This window comes from Oncorhynchus masou, chromosome 28 (genome assembly GCF_036934945.1).
Source record: "Oncorhynchus masou masou isolate Uvic2021 chromosome 28, UVic_Omas_1.1, whole genome shotgun sequence".
Lineage (NCBI taxonomy): Eukaryota > Metazoa > Chordata > Actinopteri > Salmoniformes > Salmonidae > Oncorhynchus > Oncorhynchus masou.
The window spans coordinates 78363450-78386398 of NC_088239.1; the positions used below are offsets into that span (position 1 = coordinate 78363450).

Sequence of the window (22949 nt, forward strand, 5' to 3'; positions counted from 1 at the left end):
TGACTAACCACAGGCCGTGTGTCCTGGACACAGTGGACAGACCCCTGCAGGTGTTGCTCATGGATTGTGCCATTACCCATCAGGCCCCTCCACAACGATGGGAACCACAACAGACTAGAGATGCTAGCCAGGATAGGGAACATGATATTCTAGAAGCAACTGATAGGACAACAGTCACCAAATGGAAACCTGGTGCATCACAGAGGTGGAAACAAACAGCTCAAATGACAAGAACTGGTTTTAGGAGGTGGTGATTAACTTTGCCAGTGAGAGTCACAATATTGTGTAGCAAATCTGTTGCCTGCTATTGTTATCACTGAATGAAATAAGCCTCATGGTTAGAACACAAATCTGTTTTGCTGTGCGACTGTTATATGAGCAGGGAAACTTTAAGTAAATTGGGGGCTAATGACTTTGAATCCGTTGTTGGCAAATGTTCTCCACAAGATTCTCAGTTTGGATAAGCTACTGACCAGTCCTGGGTTCACACCAAGTAATCCAGGATCAGACTATTGGGTTTCATCCAAATAAATTGTTTTTATGTAGCCATTTTGTTGTTGCTCTAAAGGGAATACATATCTTGCTGTTCCACAGGAAAACAACCCATAAGTCACTCTCAGGTGTGATTAAGCTACAAAAAGGCTTGAATGTAATAGGTTTATTCATCATAGTCTGAAGTGCTTTAAATTGATTGTAGCCTATTTATCTCACATTTTGTGTTCATGATTCATGATAACAATGCATACTAAGAAAAATAAGCTTGCAAAAATCAGTCTAATTTAAGAATGCCATCAAAATCAAAATCAAATCAAGCACATTTATTTATTTTATTTTTTATTTTACCTTTATTTAACCAGGCAAGTCAGTCAAGAACAAATTCTTATTTTCAATGATGGCCTCGGAACAGTGGGTTAACTGCCTGTTCATCAATTTCCAATAAAGACGAGCAATCACAACCTCAGGATTTTTATTTTCTACATTTAATTTGGTGCAAATCTTGCATGCCTAATGCACAAACAGCAGAAATTGGTGTCAAGGGAGGAAATCCTCTCACACACATGGCACAGTTAGAGCCTTTCCCATTACCAACTCCGCCCCTCTCATCTTGTAGTTTACTGTAGCAGTAACTGCGGGCTTCAGACGGATCACACTTGCTTTCACCATCAGAGCTTAGTCAAATGTTCCTTTCTTACCTGCGCGCCTCATTCAGCCTTTTAAGTCCCACTTACCTCCGTCGCAATGAGGACATACCTTGCGACGGGACAGAGTTCATTCACTATTTCGGTTGTTTGTGGGATTTTTGTGTCCTTTTCCATCTCTCCGCATGGAGGGCTCTGTGGGCTGACTTGTAATAACCCCTCTCCCGTGGCTCCGCTGCAGGAGTTGGTGCACCGGTCGAGAGTTGTGTTTGAGGGAAAGCTTCAAGAAGACGGGCGCAAGAGAGATATCAACCGACGAGAGCGGGAAAAGCTACTCAATCAAAGAGCTGTTGGTATACGGAATGAGAGCGCGGTCCAGAGAATGAAAGGAGAAGTTGATTTGTCGTCAGAGTCCGTGCCAAACAGGACGTCAGAGTCGGAACCATACCAGGTTAGGATAAGGGTCCATCAAGTATGGGAAGTAAAAGCGGGGGGGCTCGAGAAGGATTCTGTCGTTTCTATTGTCTGGAACCGGGGTGATAACTGTTTGACATTGACTAAAGACACAAGATACATGTTTTTCATGGAACCCACGAATGACACCTCGGTGTTCCACGCCGTTTTCCCACCTGTCGAGACGCGGCGAGCTATCCGAAAGGATGTCAGCAAAGTGCTCTGCCAAGAATGTGGTAAGTGCAGGGTGATAGCCCGCTGTCTGCTCATAACGTGGAACTTTCTGCTGGTCCATAATCTGACTAAATGTCATTTCAAAATGTGTGTTCACAGACAGGGCGTATGACCCTGTGATGCAAGGCCAAACCCCCATAAATGATAATTTCGGACAATTTTACAATTTTAAAGCATGACATTGACAGCCCAATTGTGTCCATACATTTCACTCAAGGCGAATTGGGGCAGCTGCAGTGAGCTCTGGATAAAGTTAAATATTGGAACGTAGCCAAAGAATGTCATTTTGTCATATCCAAAATGACTTTGGTCACTAAGGGCATGCATGATTAGGCATGTAGGCTAAATGGGCGTCATGAGATGACAAGCCATAAGGTGAGAGAGCGGTGTTACCGGGCGTGCTCGCCCAGATGTGTCAATGTCGCGATACCTCGGGAGCTCTCTACACGCGGTGGTGCTGAATGTTCATTGACTGGAAATTCCAACTTCCGTTGCTAAACGGGGGTGGGGGGCACAGACGCCAGTTCACGTCTAGTTTTCATTTACATTTGGTTGAGTTAACAACTAACGTGACTTCAACGTGAAATAAACCAAAAAAATTGTCACCCTGTCATAAAATGTTGGGTAAAAAAAAACATCCCTTATGTTCTTGACTTTTTGCAGATCCAATCAGTCTTCTACGTTGATTTAACTTCATCACATTGCAATTTTTGGGCTGAAATTATGTGGAAACAATCATTTTTTCCCCCCAGTGGACAGGTAGGCTACATGGACCATTTAGCAGCACACCTCATCTGTTTTGTGATAAAAGTTTATTGAGGATGGAAATCTAGCTATGTCATTCGAGAATGTTAGACTGGCCATATTCTGTCTAAGGGGACAATCACATTTTTTATTTGATAGTTAACCCATTCAGTTAACTGGTATTCAGGGGGTAAGAGTTCATGCTCTCGCAATATTTTCTCTTACATCAATTCTCTTTTCCGATAAGGTGATACAGTTGTGTTATAAGCATATGTTGAAGATAATCTCTTACTCTTTAATCACATTCAACCACACCTAGTACATCTCATATTGTCTGTACACTGATGCAGTTATTTTACATGCCACAGAGGAAATACAAACATTCAGGAGTCGACAGACTTTATAATCCATTTTGGTTGACAGCATAATTACCCGGGGGAGGGGGTGCACTAATGTTATCAGGTTCACAATGAGGACCATTACCCAAATCCCCAGGGCATAAAGTGCACTCACTGTTCAGGAACAGTGACAGTCGTTTGGGATGCAAATTCATCCAGTGGCCGTAAAATGCCCAAGATCTATAAAGGGGAATGCTTTTGTCATTTTGGAATGAGGGAGGTCCTTGTACACATCCCAGTGGCGCTCCTCTGTGACAAAACACTAATGAGAGAGAATATCATGTCTGTATTCTGCAGTGTCTACACACAGCTTGACTGTGTGTGGGTGGGAAATGACCATTATTGTACACAATTTCAATAGTATTGATTCGGAAAAAAGTATGAATTAAATAACAGACTCAGTTATATCATATAGGCTATGTTAGATAAGGTTGCCATTCTCTTGTTGGATTCGGCATCAGTTTTTGCAGCCACATCAAATCCTTAATTTCCAAGTAGGCTATTGCTTCATGCACTATGGGCACATACATAATTCTAGTAAGGCGCTTTGGGTTGTTCATGAGCTCAATGTTTGTTTTTGTTTTCCTCTCAACTAGACTTAGTATAATTGCTCAAATATGTCTGATACATTCCTTTCCAAGTCCCGATTCCATTAGTTCTCCATGGAGACCCAACAATGTACTGTGAGTACAGTGCACTGTAGCCTAGATTGTCCCTTTCGTGGAACTACTGGTACAGAATGATGAGTACAGATTCTTTGTCTGTTAGTGATTGATAAACATGACAAACATGACAACCTTTCAGAACACCTATGCTATACTAAGAGTAGATTCAGTGAATGAGTGATAGTGGTTTCCATGACCTGTAAAGAATGGGTGTGTTTTCATTCAGGACCACCATAGCCCTGTATAGTCCATGGTGCTATGTTCACGCTCAGAGCGCCGTGGAAGAACTAAAGGGACAAATGTCCATTTCCTCCCCAGCCCGAGGACAGGTGCTACTCTGATGATGTGAGGATGGACCCACCCTGGACAGAAGGGACAGCAGTGGCTCACAGTAGTAAAAAGGGTTTCAGGTGGCGAAACACAGTTTGTCATGAAAAGACCATGTGTTCCAAGTCCTGAAGCAAAACAAGGATCAAAGTAGAGAAGGTTTCTATAAAATACCTTGAAGTGCTGTATGTGAAACGTTCTGTTCCATTTCTCAATAGACGTCCACACTTTGTTCATTGCTTTTGACCACATTTTCAGAGAATGCATGTGATATTCAAATGCTCCTGAGTGACACAGCGGTCTAAGGCACTGCATCTCAGTGCTTGAGGTGTCTCTACAGACACCCTGGTTCAAATCCAGGCTGTATCACAACCGGCTGTGATTGGGAGTCCCATAGGGCGGCGCACAATTGGCCCAGCATTGTCTGGGTTTGGCCGGTGTAGGTCGTCATTATAAATACATAAAATAATTTGTTCTTAACTGACTTGCGTAGTTAAATAAAGGTTCAACTAAAAATATATGTACCATTCAAATGTATAGTCAGATCACAGTACATTAATACAATGTAGCTACTGAAATGATTGCTAAGCAGAGGTCGCTGGGATAATGAAGGCAATTTACACGCAAGCACATACTACTAAATGTCATTCTGGATATAGATGATGGAACAGGATCAAGTATTGGTTTCCTGACTCAAAACCGGCTATTTGACAGAGACTCAATGTAATGTGCTTAGCTTCAGCTCACAGGCCTAGAGGATAACCTCACTGTGTTCATTGTCTGTTGCTGCCCCGGTTTTAGTGGTGACTGTGTTTAGTTGGGGGGGGGGGAAAGGGCATCGGTGTCGAAATAAACAATGCCTGCATTCCTGTTGTGAGAACTCTTTTTACCCATCTCAAGAGACAGTAAATGGCTCAGTGCGAAGAACAATTCTTTCAGACTGAGCAACCACACTGCACTAACGTTATTGTAAAGGCAGTTGTATGAGTCCCCTTTCAGAGAGGGAACAGCTTACGCTTTGCAAGGTCTTGGGAAATTCTTGTGAATTTACTATTTAGACCCAATCATGTGATGTTTCTACTCTTTAAACAATGTTTCCAGGACTGATTGATTGCAGAAAGCCACGCCTCCCTCGGGAATGACAAATTTGAATCTTTCCTACAGCGGACAGTTCCAGCTCATTTTCTTTGATAATGGGGACAATGATTTGGACTAGATCTGTGATGCTTGAAGGAAATAAGAATATTCTGAAAGGACGCTAGAACACAGGAGGCTGCTGAGGGGAGGACGGTTCATAATAACGGCTGGAACGAAGCAATGGAATGGCATCAAACACACGGAAGCCATGTGTTTGATGTATTTGATACCATTCCACCTATTCCGCCCCAGCCATTACTACGAGCCACCAACCTCCTGTGTGATAGAACATGTACTTTGTTGAGTCATGTGACTTACTACTTCACAGATGGAAGAAAATCATTCCCAGAGTGTGGAGGACATTGTTCGAGGTGCACAATCAATGCTGCATTATGTGAAACACTACAGGCACCTAGAGCTAGGCTAGTGTTGTAATACAACAGTTGATTTTGGGGGGATTATTAGATAGTCAAGCAATGCTGAAACAATTATTGTATTGTTCTGTTGGGGTAAATAATATAACTGACCCACAAAGTAATTGTAAATCCAGTGTTTATACAGAAAATACATCATAGACTGTTGAAGTGTATAAAAGGTTCTGCAAGTTTGATTCCCCTAAGAATCTAGACTAGTTCTCACATAATCAGGAAATAAAACAGCATGCTAGACCTTCTGTTTAGGGATGCTGTAGCAAGGCTTTACAAGAGAGAGAGAGAGAGGGGGAGAAAAATCATTCAGTTTTTAGGTTTTTTTTAACAGAACACTGTACTAGTGGCAGCAACATGCAGAACTGTGAGTACAACTCAGGGTGTTTTCACATATAGTCCTCTTTAAAATAACTGATCTCAGTCCTCTTTTTAAAGCAAAATCTCAGTCCTCTTACATTTTAATAGCTAATATATTGCATTTAGTTGTAATATTAGGCATAATAAGTGTAAATTGAAGTTACTATTAACATTATTATTAGTAACAATAAATAGCAGAATAATAACTGCAGATTAAATAATGCTGTAATTGAAAATTGTACATCAAATGTAGGCTACTGGCCCTTTAAGAGCTAGAACGTATGTTGTACCCTGTGTTGTGATTATCACCTAATATGCTGTTGTCTTCTCACACTGTTCAAACCCTCATGGAGTTGTCGCCTATAGATCACATATTGCAAACAAATAATCGGAACTAAAAATTCCAAAAATGTATTTTTTCTTTCTGTGCGCTCTTGACAATCTCTAATCAGTATAAAGAAAACGGCACACGTTTTTTTCCATGAACCTGAGGTATAATCATTAGACAAACGGTCAACTAAAACGAGAGTTTCTATTGGACAAATTCAGGTAGGTTCCTCCCTGTTTTGTTCCGTCTGCTTTCTTTTAAGAAACTTTTTGCAAGAGAAATCAAATCAAATTAAAATCAAGAATTGGTGTAATGAATACGCCCCTACATATCATCTTATCTATTTTATAGCACCAATGTGAGTGAGGGATTATGGCAGGGGAAACAGTGTTGCAGTAATCTAGAGTGAGGGATTATGGCAGGGGAAACAGTGTTGTAGTAATCTAGAGTGAGGGATTATGGCAGGGGAAACAGTGTAGCAGTAATCTAGAGTGAGGGGTTATGGCAGGGGAAACAGTGTTGTAGTAATCTAGAGTGAGGGGTTATGGCAGGGGAAACAGTGTTGCAGTAATCTAGAGTGAGGGGTTATGGCAGGGGAAACAGTGTTGCAGTAATCTAGAGTGAGGGGTTATGGCAGGGGAAACAGTGTAGCAGTAATCTAGAGTGAGGGGTTATGGCAGGGGAAACAGTGTAGCAGTAATCTAGAGTGAGGGGTTATGGCAGGGGAAACAGTGTTGCAGTAATCTAGAGTGAGGGGTTATGGCAGGGGAAACAGTGTTGCAGTAATCTAGAGTGAGGGGTTATGGCAGGGGAAACAGTGTTGTAGTAATCTAGAGTGAGGGGTTATGGCAGGGGAAACAGTGTAGCAGTAATCTAGAGTGAGGGGTTATGGCAGGGGAAACAGTGTAGCAGTAATCTAGAGTGAGGGGTTATGGCAGGGGAAACAGTGTAGCAGTAATCTAGAGTGAGGGGTTATGGCAGGGGAAACAGTGTTGCAGTAATCTAGAGTGAGGGGTTATGGCAGGGGAAACAGTGTTGCAGTAATCTAGAGTGAGGGGTTGTGGCAGGGGAAACAGTATTGCAGTAATCTAGAGTGAGGGGTTATGGCAGGGGAAACAGTGTTGTAGTAATCTAGAGTGAGGGGTTATGGCAGGGGAAACAGTGTAGCAGTAATCTAGAGTGAGGGGTTATGGCAGGGGAAACAGTGTTGCAGTAATCTAGAGTGAGGGGTTATGGCAGGGGAAACAGTGTTGCAGTAATCTAGAGTGAGGGGTTATGGCAGGGGAAACAGTGTTGCAGTAATCTAGAGTGAGGGGTTATGGCAGGGGAAACAGTATTGTAATAATCTAGAGTGAGGGGTTATGGCAGGGGAAACAGTAATCTGCAGTAATCTGTTTGTGTGTGAGAATAATGACTAGTGAACCTGGGGAGCTTTGTTTTCACATTGCCCTAAAAAAAGGGAACGGCAGAATTCAAGCAAACCGAAGTCCGACAACCTCTGGAGATGGTCTCAGTTCAGATCGCTTCAGGGGCTCTTTTGAGGGGTATGACATCCTTTTGGAGTGTTCACACTGCACAAACAAAAATACGTGAACTGAACTGAGTTCACGAAAATGGGCTGATAGGGACCAAGTGTGATAACACCCTTAAAAACCTCAAAGTCTAAACCTTTGGAGGGAGGGTGTTCTACTAAACTATCATATAGAATTGTTTAAAGATGGTCATGCCAAGGATCATTTAGCTATTTGATTTAGAATTTTAGGGCCCCGGTAGGTATGAAAAATGTATATAAAAAATTATTTGATCAAGTATCGAATTTGGCCTTTACTCCTATAGCCCATATTCATAAATGGCAAAACACACAGTCAAAAAATAAATCATAAGGAATAAGGTTTTGAAGTGTCTTTTCTATATCTAGGAGAAATAAGAAAGCTAAGGAAATATTTTTGTTTTTTTGGACACATATTTAACCCCTTTTTTTGGGTTGGCACAAAACTACCTCCATACTTCCATTCATTTTTATAAACCGGCACCGGTTAACTTCAGACGAGTCCCGTGACACTGGTGGGGGTCATAGAGCAAAACAGAACACCATTGTGTTGTGAGAAAATCCCCTTTCCATAGTGGGATATTAGTTTGTAGCCCAAACGGTTTGTTTTTGTGAGAAGACAGATTTTCTGGGTTGTTTAATGGTCGGACAAACACCACCGTAGCTCAGTCACCTTCCAGCGCAGCTGCGGAAGACCGACATCGGAGGATGCTGTGGATTGAAACACAGCCCGTGCAGATATCTCTAGCTTAAACTGACACATTCGGATGGGGATTATCTTATTATGTTATTTTATTGACACACTGGTACTTTACAGAATTATTATTAAGACAAAACTTGAGTACAAACTTAAGACAAAAGGAATGTCTTATTCTCAAAGCCTAACATAGAGAGTCATGCCCTGCACATCTATGACTGATTGCTCATGTTTTGTCACATGAACTCCCAAATATGAGCTGACAGAATCAAAAAGAAGTCTTCTAAGATCCAACCCAGAGATCATCATAAATCACTCCGGCCTATTTCGAGGTTAGGGACGTAAGCATTTGGACTGAGAGGTCCTATATCATTGACAGGTTGGACTGAGATATAGTTATAATCGCCCCATGTTCTGGGACAGATTATCCCATAATTCCACATTTACACAGAATGGCTCACAATTTGTCCCACATTTGACTGTTCAAATCCCAATGAAATCTTCCAGTAAAAGTGACATCCTACAAAAGTGTTGTCAATTGATAAATGACTAAGTGCTTATGGACTTTCTAGGAATAGGTTACAGCTACTGTACTGTAGTTAGTTTTCCTTGATGCCAATGGGAATGTGAGAATAGGATTTTAAAGAAATATGTGCATGAGAGAAAGCACTCTGAATAATGTGGGATTATCGACTCTATTTTGTGAGCCACAAAATACTGTTTTTCTAATCAAATGCTCAATTTCAGACATCGCAGCAGATCGAGAATGAATTAATCAAATCCAATTTGAGGTTAATGCCCAGTACACGGTGAACTGTGGATTTCTGCTGATTCGGAGAAAATGTTGGTGCCTATTTAGAGAACACTTTCATAATGAGATTTGTTGACAATACATCTGACTTTGTTTTCTGTTGGTATGAATCAGTCTCCTCCATAAACCATTGCCACTATGTTTTTTTTGTACATTTTTCATAACATGCAACTAACTACTTTAGTATTCTTCATGACACATTGCACATGATGCATTGCAAGGTTTTTAAAGAGCCATCTATATGTAGAGAGAGAGACAATTTAATATGACCCTAGGAAATAGTTGTCATCACATTGAACATTGACTGCTGACAGGGATCCAAATGTTCCCTGATGTGGAAGCCTCATATTTTTTGTATGAAAGGCCACTACTTTGCCTCACGAAGGGTTTAGCCAGCAAAACTTGTATTAGTCTCTCAACTCATCATGAAAGGTCAATGAGGTGGTAATCTACGTCTTCATTAGCTCAATTTACAGGGATCTCACGAGCCCTCAGAATACACAAATGTTTGTCTCGTTGTTGCTGGTTATTATTACAGCATTCATCCAGAACAACGCTGAGAGGCTGCTCCTTTGTTAGTACAATCCTGTAGCTTTTACTTTGCCTTGGATAATTTACTGTCATCTTTCGGCTGTGAACATTGCTCCAGACAGCTAAAGATGGCAATATAAGGTTTCAGTTGTGCCAATAAACAAAGCTTATCATTTGCTAATTAAGTCCAAATTGAACCTTGTCTATGGTCATTAGTTTCAACAATACCCCATACAGTAAATGGAAACCAAGACAAACGTTTCAAACTAAAATGGGCTCATGACACATTCTGGGTTGATAGTTGGTATTATATAACAGACACAAAACTATTTTTATCCCTTGATGAGATTCTCTTTGCCCCGTTATGTAATGTTTACATGTCTGGGGCTTACAAAGACAAACATGCAGTCTTTTATCATGCTGAAATCACATGAACAAATGCACTTTGGGATGAAGAATAGTGAATCCCATTCTCCATTGTTTGAGATGGGCCCTTTCTGAATGTGCCTTTATTTGGGGGGGGGGGTTTCTACATTCTTTCGTAATGCTTTTCCACAACGTACCAATTCATACCAGGCATATAACATCTAAGTATTATATTTTCACATTTAATCGTATTTGTTTAATATTCGTTTTGTGAAATGCTGTGTAAAGATATATATTCTAATCATTTGGTGGGTGCTTATATTTGTGCTATTTCACACATGTACAAGTGTGGTATTATACGAGAATTATTTTGTTGTTGTTGCATATCCCTGTTCCCCCTGAGACACCCTCGGAGAGTGGGGTCACGATCAGGGTCAGCCATTATTAACGGCGACCCTGTAGCAATTAGGGTTGAGTGCCTTTCTCAAGGGCACATCAACAGATTTTTCACCTTGTCGGCTCCGGGATTCAAAGTAGCAACCTTTCAGTTACTGGCAGGGACGTCATGCACCCAAACATCTGAGGCGGAACAGTCTGTGTTGATGGCTAGGGGGTGGGGTGCCCCCTGTCTGTAAATTGGAGAATTTAGAATTTTACACATGTATGAAACAGCTTTTTCCTACAATCTAGAGGCATACTCATTATGATTAATTATATCAAATAAAATAAAAACATTTTTATTTGTCTGCATATCTAAGCATATCGCTTGAGTGGTAGGTATCCTCCTGACTCGAGTTTCTTACTATGCATCTCTGTTAAAATCTGGGTAAAAGATTGAAAGGAATGTGAGTCTTATTCAGTACATTTAGTTATCGCTTCCTTTTCTAAAGTCTACCAACCATGCCAGCAAGCATACCAGCTAAGATAGTTAGACAAGCTAGCTACTCTAATTTGAGTGATTCTTCTTGGTAGCTAGTTATGAGGTTGGCAGATTGAGAACCTATCTGGGCTAGCTAAAGCCAACTTCATACAATTACCATGTGGCTAGTAGTTAGGGATGTGACAAATTTGAACATTTTCTTAACATTTAAACTCTTTTTTGTTTATTGTTGAAATTATAAGAAAAAATGACGTGAATTCATAATTCATATATGGTCTGCGTATGACCGCTGAATGGTTGTCACCAGTTACCACCGCCTATTTCTACAATATATCTATTTTTCTATTTTAAACCTAACCCAAACCTTAACCACAATGCCTAACCCTAAATTAAATGAAGACCTTAAAAGCACATTTTTGTTTTCATTCATTTTTACAATATAGACAATTTTGTCTTTATGTCTGTGGTAACTAGTGGAAACTACCAGACGGTGCTTACCTTACCCACTCAACAACGATGGTAGTTAATAATGTTTTAGTTTATCTGCTGTGTGCATTTCCTCCATTTTCTCAGTTGTCAGTAGTACGTGGGACTTCATGTCCCATTTCTCATTGATGTGATGTGATGTGTCGTGGCAGTGACGCATGACAGCGTCTACATAGACGTCCAACAACCTGTTGCGCCACGTATGGTGTTTGAGAGCTGGCGCTTTGTAGGCCTACTTGCAGAACAATCAATTTCTCCATCCGTCATGTTTTTTGAACATGGTATCTTGTAGTCTGGTTCGAGTCATGCCATTAGGGCAGCACTGAAGCCTTAAGTCCTCTACCATTGACAATGGCTGCACATCAACTGCAATCATTTATGTAATCAGCGCTGTGATTTTCACACTCGGTCCCTTATCTCACTGCTGCCAGCAAGGGTTTGGGTCTCATGGTGCCTCTCTTTCAGCATGGCACCTTTACTGCCACTATGGATCAATTACACCTCACAAAGTTTGCATTTCACAAACTTCTCATTTAACTTCTCAAAGTATTGCCGTACAGGTAGCTTCCCTGTCTCACCATGTGCCATTTCTTTCAACTGTTAATGAGGATAAAGTGCGGAGCGCTTTATGTCCGTGAAAAATAATTTTAAAGATGCATATCTTGTCCGACTAACATATCTCCTGCTACTAACATATCTCCTGCTACTAACATATCTCCTGCTACTAACATATCTCCTGCTACTAACATTCCTCCTCCTACTAACATATCTCCTGCTACTAACATATCTCCTGCTACTAACATTCCTCCTCCTACTAACATATCTCCTGCTACTAACATATCTCCTCCTACTAACATATCTCCTGCTACTAACATATCTCCTGCTGCTAACATATCTCCTCCTACTAAATCAAATCAAATCAAATGTTTTTATATAGCCCTTCGTACATCAGCTGATATCTCAAAGTGCTGTACAAAAACCCAGCCTAAACCCCAAACAGCAAGCAATGCAGGTGTAGAAGCACGGTGGCTAGGAAAAACTCCCTAGAAAGGCCAAAACCTAGGAAGAAACCTAAAGAGGAACCAGGCTATGTGGGGTGGCCAGTCCTCTTCTGGCTGTGCCGGGTGGAGATTATAACAGAACATGGCCAAGATGTTCAAATGTTCATAAATGACCAGCATGGTCGAATAATAATAAGGCAGAACAGTTGAAACTGGAGCAGCAGCACGGCCAGGTGGACTGGGGACAGCAAGGAGTCATTATGTCAGGTAATCTGGTAGTACTAACATATCTCCTCCTACTAACATATCTCCTCCTACTAACATATCTCCTCCTACTAACATATCTCCTCCTACTAACATATCTCCTCCTACTAACATATCTCCTCCTACTAACATATCTCCTCCTACTAACATATCTCCTCCTGCTAACATATCTCCTCCTGCTAACATATCTCCTCCTGCTAACATATCTCCTCCTGCTAACATATCTCCTCCTGCTAACATATCTCCTCCTGCTAACATATCTCCTCCTGCTAACATATCTCCTCCCACTAACATTACAGCATTGCTGGTTTAGATATTTGTTTCCTTTAATGATGATGATGATCAGGACCTTTTACTGGTAGTTTTGTGATAACTGCACTATGATTTTAAACATCACAGCCCTACTAGTAGTATAAAAACTTTAAAAAAATAAATGTAAACAGGACAAATCTGTATGGGCAAGTGCCCCTGTGACCCCTGTGGGCATGACACCTCTGGTTACTGCCCCAACACTCTAACCGCCAGGGAACCTCCTCCTTTGCCGAGCATTCCCCCCCCCCCCTTGTTTTTTAAATAACTAATTGACTGACATCGGTTCAATTTAGAAAAAAAAATCCTTCTTGTTTTACTGTGAGCACAATTGCACCATTTCTCTAGAGGTAAATCAGATCCAGCCTGAACTGTGCGATGTAGTAGGGAGTTGTAGTTTCCAACAGGCCAAAATTGTACATAGTCTAGCGCACAAAACGTGGAAATAAGTACAATGACCATAATCCTTTGGATGAATAATCCATCCATCTCCTTGTCCAGTCTGTGTTTCTTTTATGCCTGCTACGGAAGAGACAATAATGCACGATCATGAGGGGATATAGAGAGCAGCTGTTGCTTTGTGAGGTATCTCTACCTGAAAATACATAATCTAAGTGATTAATGGTTGGTATTCAGCAGTCAAAAGTATGTCTTATTTACTTTGAAGAAATACAAAATAGTGATTTTGTCAGACAGCATAGCTCTAAAGAGATTAGATGATGAGATGATGACTTGGAATGAAATAATAAAGTCATCAAGTAAAACAAATGTAATATACACAACAACTGAAATATTTTAGTAAAGTAATGTGAATAAATTAATAATAAGTGATAATAAGTGATAAGCAGTAATGGGCAGTCAATACCATTAAATATAATCACATTTTATTGGTCAAATACGCGTGTTTAGCAGATGTTATTGCAGGTGTAGCGAAATGCTTGTGTTTCTTGCTCCAACAGTGCAGTAATATCTAACAAGTAATATCTGACAATTTCACGTCAATACACTCAATACACACAAATCTAAGTAAAGGAACAGAATTAGGAATATATAAATATTTGGACGAGCAATGCTAGCGTGGCACAGACTGCGATACAGTACTATAGAATACAGTATATACATATGAGATGGGTAATGCAAAATATGTCAACATTATTAAAGTGACTAGTGATTTTAAATGTACAGTTGAAGTCGGAAGTTTACATGCACCCGCACGCCTGACTAGCATCACCACCCTGGATGGTTTCGACCTTGAGTATGTGGACATCTATAAGTACCTAGGTGTCTGGCTAGACTGTAAACTCTCCTTCCAGACTCATATCAAACATCTCCAATCCAAAATCAAATCTAGAGTCGGCTTTCTATTCCGCAACAAAGCCTCCTTCACTCACGCCGCCAAACTTACCCTAGTAAAACTGACTATCCTACCGATCCTCGACTTCGGCGATGTCATCTACAAAATAGCTTCCAACACTCTACTCACCAAACTGGATGCAGTTTATCACAGTGCCATCCGTTTTGTCACTAAAGCACCTTATACCACCCACCACTGTGACCTGTATGCTCTAGTCGGCTGGCCCTCGCTACATATTCGTCGCTAGACCCACTGGCTCCAGGTCATCTACAAGTCCATGCTAGGTAAAGCTCTGCCTTATCTCAGTTCACTGGTCACGATGGCAACACCCACCCGTAGCACGCTCTCCAGCAGGTGTATCTCAACGATCATCCCTAAAGCCAACACCTCATTTGGCCGCCTTTCGTTCCAGTTCTCTGCTGCCTGTTAGTGGAACGCAAAAATCGCTGAAGTTGGAGACTTTTATCTCCCTCACCAACTTCATAAAATCTGCTATCTGAGCAGCTAACCGATCGCTGCAGCTGTACATAGTCTATCGGTAAATAGCCCACCCATTTTTACCTCCCATATTCCCATACTGTTTTTATTTATTTACTTTTCTGCTCTTTTGCACACCAATATCTCTACCTGTACATGACCATCTGATCATTTATCACTCCAGTGTTAATCTGCAAAATTGTAATTATTCGCCTACCTCCTCATGCCTTTTGCACACAATGTATATAGACTCCCCTTTTTTTCTACTGTGTTATTGACTTGTTAATTGTTTACTCCATGTGTAACTCTGTGTTGTCTGTTCACACTGCTATGCTTTATCTTGGCCAGGTCGCAGTTGCAAATGAGAACTTGTTCTCAACTAGCCTACCTGGTTAAATAAAGGTGAAATAAAAAATAAAATACACCTTAGACAAATACATTTAAACTCAGTTTTTCACAATTCCTGACACTTAATCCTAGTAAAAATTCCCTGTCTTGGGTCAGTTAGGATCACCACTTTATTTTAAGAATGTGAAATGTCAGAATAATAGTAAAGAGAATGATTTCTTTTAGCTTTTATTTCTTTCATCACAAGCCCAGTGGGTCAGAAGTTTACATATACTCAATTAGTATTTGGTAACATTGCCTTTAAATTGTTTAACTTGGGTCAAACGTTTTGGGTTAGCCTTCCACACGCTTCCCATAATAAGTTGGGTGAATTCTGGCCCATTCCTCCTCACAGAGCTGGTGTAACTGAGTCAGGTTTGTAGGCCTCCTTGCTCACACACTCTTTTTCAGTTCTGCCCACAAATTTTCCATAGGATTGAGGTCAGGGCCTTGTGATGGCCACTCCAATACCTTGACTTTGTTGTCCTTAAGCCATTTTGCCACAACTTTGTAAGTATGCTTGGGGTCATTGTCCATTTGGAAGACCCATTTGCGACCAAGCTTTAACTTCCTGACCGATGTCTTGAGATGTTGCTTCAATATATCAACATAATTTTTCATCCTCATGATGCCATCAATTTTGTGAAGTGCACAAGTCCATCCTGCAGCAAAGCACCCCCACAACATGATGCTGCCACCTCTGTGCTTCACGGTTGGGATGGTGTGTCATGTCTTGTTATGTCTGTTCCTGTCCTTTCTCTTCACTCTGTCTCTCTCTGCTGGTCTTTTTAGGTTACCTTCTCTGTCTCTCATTCTTCATAATCTTAAATCAATCTGATTAGGTCTGTTCCTGCTACTTTCAGTGTCTGATTCTTGTTTGTGTTTTTGATACTTCCACCCCATCCTGTATCCTGGATCGTTGGAAGAGGATTTATGCCATTCCTGTTTTTCATTAAAGCTCTGTTTTCAGGCTCATTAGCATAACTCCGCATCCTCGAGATCCAGGGACGTTAACGTTAACGATTTCTGAAAATCGATGCAAATGAAATGAAAATAATATGCCTGCTCTCAAGCTTAGCCTTTTCTTAACAACACTGTCATATCAGATTTTCAAAATATGCTTTTGAACCATAGCAAAATCCTCTCCCAAGCATTTGTGTAAGAGTTTATTGCAAGCTCCCTCTCCACATCACTGCCACCTTAGCATTTTGCGCCTAGCATTTATCTCGGCCACGGAGAATCACCAACATTTTCACAAAAACCAGATAACCAAATAAATAAAATCATTTACCTTTGAAGAACTTCGGATGTTTTCAATGAGGAGACTCTCAGTTACATAGCAAATGTTCAGTTTTTCCTGTCGTATGACTGTAGTATTGATCTCTTCCGGGAACTAGGAGTAATTCGAGGATTATTTGTCTGCCTGTACCATAGTCTCCTCCTCCTCTCCCCGCCGGAGCGGGGGTTTTTTTTGTTCAAGAAGGACGGGTCCCTGCGCCCCACGTAAGGGCTGAATGACATAACAGCTAAGAATCGTTATCCGCTTCCTCTTATTTCGGCCTTCGAGATCCTGCAGGGGAGCCAGGTTTTTCACCGATTCCTTCGTAACGATCTCGTGCGGAGTATCACACTCCGTTTCTTTGAATACCGGGGTTCTTCCTTTCCGTTAATCTGACTGTCTTTATGTGAAGGCTGAGAAGTGCATTTTTCATGCCGCCTCTGTCCCTTTTCTCGGTTCCGTTATCTGAGGGCGCTAAGGTCCAGGCTGTCATTGACAGTTCGAAGAATCGTTTCATCCGTAATTTGTCAGGTGGCAGCTCCACACTGGTCGGTCTCGTTTCTTTACAGGTTACACCTGACAAGAATCTTTGTGTAGGAGAAATCGCTCCGTTTTGTACATCACATTTGGCTACCGAAACGAACCGAAAATTCAGTCACCAAAACGTCAAACATGCGTTTTCCAAATTAACTCCATAATATCGACCCGTAAAACATGGCAAACGTTATTTAGAATCAATCCTAAAGGTGTTTTTTCACATATCTCTTCATTGATATGCCGTTCGTGGAAGCCTGCTTTTGTCTCAGAATCCCATGGAAAAATACCAGCAGCTGAAAATGACGCACCAATTTCGACGGAGGACACCGGGCGGACACCTGGCAAATGTAGTCTCTTATGGTCAATCTTCCAATGATATGCCTACAAATACGTCACAATGCTGCAGACACCTTGGGGAAACGATAGATAGGACAGGCTCATTCCTGTCGCATTCACAGCCATATAAGGAGACAATGGAAAACAGAGCCTCAAAAATCCTGCTCATTTCCTGGTTGCAGTTTCATCTTGGTTTTGCCTGTAGCTCCTGGTCTGAGTAGGATTTACCAGCCATCCGCTGTTTTTCATTAAAGAACTCTGGGCACTCACAGACAATATCTTTGCAGTTCTGGAAACTTCAGAGTGTTTTCTTTCCAAAGCTATCAATTATATGCATAGTCGAGCATCTTTTTGGGACAAAATATCTTGTTTAAAACGGGAACGTTTTTCATCCAAAAATGAAATAGCGCCCCCAGAGTTTCAAGAGGTTAACAATTGTTGGAAAAATTACTTGTGTCATGCACAATGTAGATGTCCTAACCGAGGTTTCCTCCTTGCCAAAACTATAGTTTGTTAACAAGACATTTTTGGAGTGGTAAAAAAACAAGTTTTAATGACTCCAACCTAAATGTATGTAAACTTCAGACTTCAACTGTATATAGGGCAGCAGCCTCTAATGTGCTAGTGATTGCTATTTAACAGTCTTATAGCCTTGAGATAGAAGCTGTTTTTTAGTCTCTCGGTCCCTGCTTTGATGCACCTGTACTGACCTCGCCTTCTGGGTGATAGCAGTGTAAACAGGCAATGGCTCGAGGGGTGGTTGTTGTCCTTGATGATCCTTTTGGCCTTCCAATGACATCTGGTGCTGTATATGACCTGGAGGACAGGTAGTTTGCCCGCGGTGATGCGTTGGGCAGACCTGAAAATGCAAATGAGATGCACCAGTTTGTTAACCTCTGGAGAGCCCGACCAGATGTTCTCAATTGTGCATCTGTAAACATTTGGGAGGTATTTAGGTGCAAGCCAAATTTCTTCAGCCTCCTGAGGTTGAAGAGGCGCTGTTGCGCCTTCTTCACCACATTGTCTGTGTGGGTTGACCATTTGTGTTGTGTACATCGAGGAATATCATGGGACTTTTATTAATTGTTTTATTCTGTGTTGTTACAGCATTCAACCCAATTAATCAAAACCTGAAATAGAAAACTGTAATAATTTTTTAATAATCAAACCGAAACCGAACCAACCTCAGAAAGCACAAATCGCTCAGCAATACCGCTAGGCTACCTGCTGCCCTTTCTATATAATATGTAGCCTATCATTTCAATTTGGCTGTCCGACTTAAGAACTTAACTTTAGACATTATATTTGTTGGAATACTTTAGTGCTGGATTCATTTGTGGTCTATGTCGCTCCATTTTACAGTAGGTGGGCAAAAGCTCTTGATAAGGGATGCTGTAGTGTAGGCAGAGTCAATGTGCCTGCTGCAGAGTCGATAACGATCTGAATAAAGACAGTTGTAACGGCGTTCGTCTGTTGAAGGAGAAGCGGACCAAAATGCAGCGTGATAGTTACTCATGTTCTTTACTGAAAATGAACTAGACATGAAATAACTTAAATATACAAAACAACAAACGGAACGTGAAAACCTATACAGCCTATTTGGTGACAACAAACACAGTGACAGGAACAATCACCCACGAAATACTCAAAGAATATGGCTGCCTAAATATGGTTCCCAATCAGAGACAACGATAATCACTTGACTCTGATTGAGAACCGCCTCAGGCAGCCATAGACTATGCTATTCACCCCCAAGACAAAACACACCACAAAAAAACCATGTCACACCCTGGCCTGACCAAATAAATGAAGACAAACACAATATAATACGACCAGGACGTGACAACAGTTCTGCTTGGTCAGCAGCATAAAGTAGCTGATAAAAATCTACCCATATGGGTCCAATCTCTTTACCTTTTGAAGTTGGCCCTGGGAATAGTAAAGTAGAAAATCAATGACACAAGTCATTCATCTTCATACAGTAACTGACATTTTGATTGAAACTCAAACGAGACCTGTGGTTTTTAAATCAAAACATTACCTAGATTATGTTAGTGACCAGATGAGTGGCAACAAGGTGATTGTGCTTATTGGATTAGAGTCTAAGAATGTTTACCAGTTGGAATAATTGTCTCTGGCATCTTGAGCTATCAGCCATATGTTGCAATAAGCAGCAATCTTAAAGGGGCCTGTTGATAATAGCACATTGTGTTTTTGTTTGGCAGATAGTGAATCCTGAGTGATGATCCTGCATGCCTTCCACTCTTAATCATTCTGTCTTGGCGCTATCTTGATGATCCTACAGCATCTGAGCCCCAGTGGCACACCACCGTTCTTCCAGGTGTTGCTGATTTACCAGTAGCACGTTGGCACTCTTGAGCTGAGCTAAAAAACCATGCAACGATGTCATAATCTTTGCCACGAGTCACATCTACAAGAGAACGATAAAAGTCACAGCTCATACCCTGTAAAATAATGAAGGTCGTTCATCTTTTGGCCTAACCGTTCCACAGTAAAACCAAGCACGGCGGTTCAACAAATAGAAAGAGCAGATGTGACCGACGTTCTACACTGGGTAGACTAAGCCGGAAAGCTTCTGCAGGTGATGAATGAGAGATCATTACACAACCAAGGTCACATTTCCATTCTACACAAGCCTCCTTGTGCGAACCGTAGATTCTCATTCCTCCCACAAAGTGCACCTGTCAGGGTGTTAAATTGGGGCAGAAGTTTTCTAATAAGGATACACATTTCTCTGGACTTCACTCCCGACAGTGGAAGACTTCACAGTGCTTCAGTTCAGATGCTGGGAAATGTAGTGTTAAGTGTTTGATGTTCAGACCTTCGGCTAACTATTATACTGGTCAGTTTTCCAACGGTTACTCATTTGCAGTATTCTGATCCACGCTCTGTTTTCAGCCATTGCTGTGGTACTACATATCTGACACTATACTATCTACACTACACAATCTACACTATCTGACACTATACTATCTACACTACACAATCTACACTATCTGACACTATACTATCTACACTACACAATCTACACTATCTGACACTACACTATCTGAAACTACACTATCTACTCTACACTGTCAACACCACACTATCTACACTCCACAATCTACACTATCTGACACTACACTATCTGACACTACACTATCTGACACTACACTATCTGACACTACACTATCTGACACTACACTATCTGACACTACACTATCTGACACTACACTATCTACACTCCACTGTCTACTCTACACTATCTACACAATATACTCTTCACTGTCTCTACACTATAATCTACACTACCTACACTACACTAGACATTCTACACTATCTGATTCTACACTATCTGACACTAGTCTGAGTCTATACTAGTCTGACTACATTAGTCTGAGTCTATACTAGTCTGATTCTATACTAGTCTGATTCTACACTAGTCTGAGTCTATACTAGTCTGAGTCTATACTAGTCTGACTACATTAGTCTGAGTCTATACTAGTCTGATTCTACACTAGTCTGAGTCTATACTAGTCTGAGTCTATACTAGTCTGAGTCTATACTAGTCTGACTACATTAGTCTGAGTCTACACTAGTCTGAGTCTACACTAGTCTGAGTCTACACTAGTCTGAGTCTATACTAGTCTGACTACACTAGTCTGAGTCTACACTAGTCTGAGTCTACACTAGTCTGAGTCTACACTAGTCTGAGTCTACACTAGTCTGACTACATTAGTCTGAGTCTATACTAGTCTGATTCTACACTAGTCTGATTCTACACTAGTCTGAGTCTACACTAGTCTGAGTCTACACTAGTCTGACTACATTAGTCTGATTCTATACTAGTCTGAGTCTATACTAGTCTGAGTCTATACTAGTCTGAGTCTATACTAGTCTGAGTCTATACTAGTCTGACTACATTAGTCTGAGTCTATACTAGTCTGATTCTACACTAGTCTGAGTCTATACTAGTCTGACTACATTAGTCTGAGTCTATACTAGTCTGAGTCTACACTAGTCTGAGTCTACACTAGTCTGAGTCTACACTAGTCTGAGTCTACACTAGTCTGAGTCTACACTAGTCTGAGTCTACACTAGTCTGAGTCTACACTAGTCTGAGTCTACACTAGTCTGAGTCTATACTATCCTGAGTCTACACTAGTCTGAGTCTATACTAGTCTGACTACGTTAGTCTGATTCTACACTAGTCTTAGTCTATACTTAGTCTATAATCTCCTCTGGAGATCACTGCTGACTGGACTTGTCAAGCAGAGCACGCAGACCTATTGGGAGCTCCGACAGAACTTCAGGAACTCTGGGGCTGTCACGATCAACACAGGATCTCAGAGCAGAGGAGAGAAAGGACGGTTTGTACTTCTAAGAAACTGAACACAAGAAACAGAGCTAAAAACCATTTAAACACCATGTAGACACCTGTCCCACAACAGACTGCCTGAACGCTCCTTCAGCTGTGCACAGTTTGGTGTTCCTTCAGCTCTCTCTGCCAAGACGAATAAGAGATGGGTAGCCTGAGAGAGATGGATGGTCAGGGACATTTTCTCTGCATTTAAGACGGGATGCACTTTCAGATTCACTCATAGAAGCCAATTTGTACAAACACACTTGGTGAGGAACTCTCTGGCTTCTAACCTGTGACCTGCTCCCTCATGGCACCTTGGCCATTGTGAAGCGGTCAAACTTATCGCCAAGGGAGGGAAACCAGGAGAGGTGTTGTGTACAGTGCGCTTCTCCCATAACCAATTCTCAGAGCAGGGGTGCCCAAACAGATAATCTGGGAGGTAGACCTTGGGTGGAATTATTATCTCCAGTACACCTCCCAGCAGCTGCACCACATGTAGAGGAAAGAACGGCTCGCCTTTTGTTTTCAAAGCACTCGACATAAAACATGACCCAAGCTGGCAGACACACGCACAGCAGCTGGCTGAGAAAGCAAAACCATGCCAAACATACTGCAGATGTTTCCCTCCTAGTAACATCGTTCCATGGAGTTGGAGAGTAGGCGCTTGACCATTAACCCTTTACACGGGTGGGAATTGGCCTATATGGGGTAGGGCTAAATTGAAATGTTTCTTACAGAATAAATATGGAAAGCATATGTATAACCATGGTAGCAATTAAAAGGGAACAGTTTGGTGATTATGGGAAAATGATTAGACACAACAGTTCACCTGACGACTGAATCCAAACATTACACTGTTGATTTGATATTTTAATGTACGTTTCACTGCATTTGTTGATATGCATTTGTTGATAACAAAATCTGAAAATACTCTGGATACATTCAATAACATGATAAGAATATTATTGGAACATTATTTATATTATTTGGGGTAGGTGCAGGTCTTTGAAGTGTATACAGTTCCTTAGTAATTTCAATTATTTTTATGACTCAAAGAAGAGTCTTCAACTATAAAATATTTTTGGAGCTCTCCTAGCTGTGCCACTGAG

At 41.1% G+C, this 22949-nt stretch overlaps 1 protein-coding gene across 1 annotated transcript in view; it reads left to right on the forward strand.

The window, feature by feature from the left end:
• Nucleotides 1-1185: 1185 nt before the first annotated feature.
• Nucleotides 1186-22949, forward strand: part of nrg1 (neuregulin 1) — a 170588-nt gene continuing 148824 nt past the window's right edge. Inside the window, exon 1 of the mRNA XM_064943462.1 lies at nucleotides 1186-1828. Within this exon, the coding sequence (XP_064799534.1) occupies nucleotides 1240-1828 (589 nt within the window). The 5' untranslated portion in view covers nucleotides 1186-1239. The remainder of the gene's footprint in view (nucleotides 1829-22949) is intronic.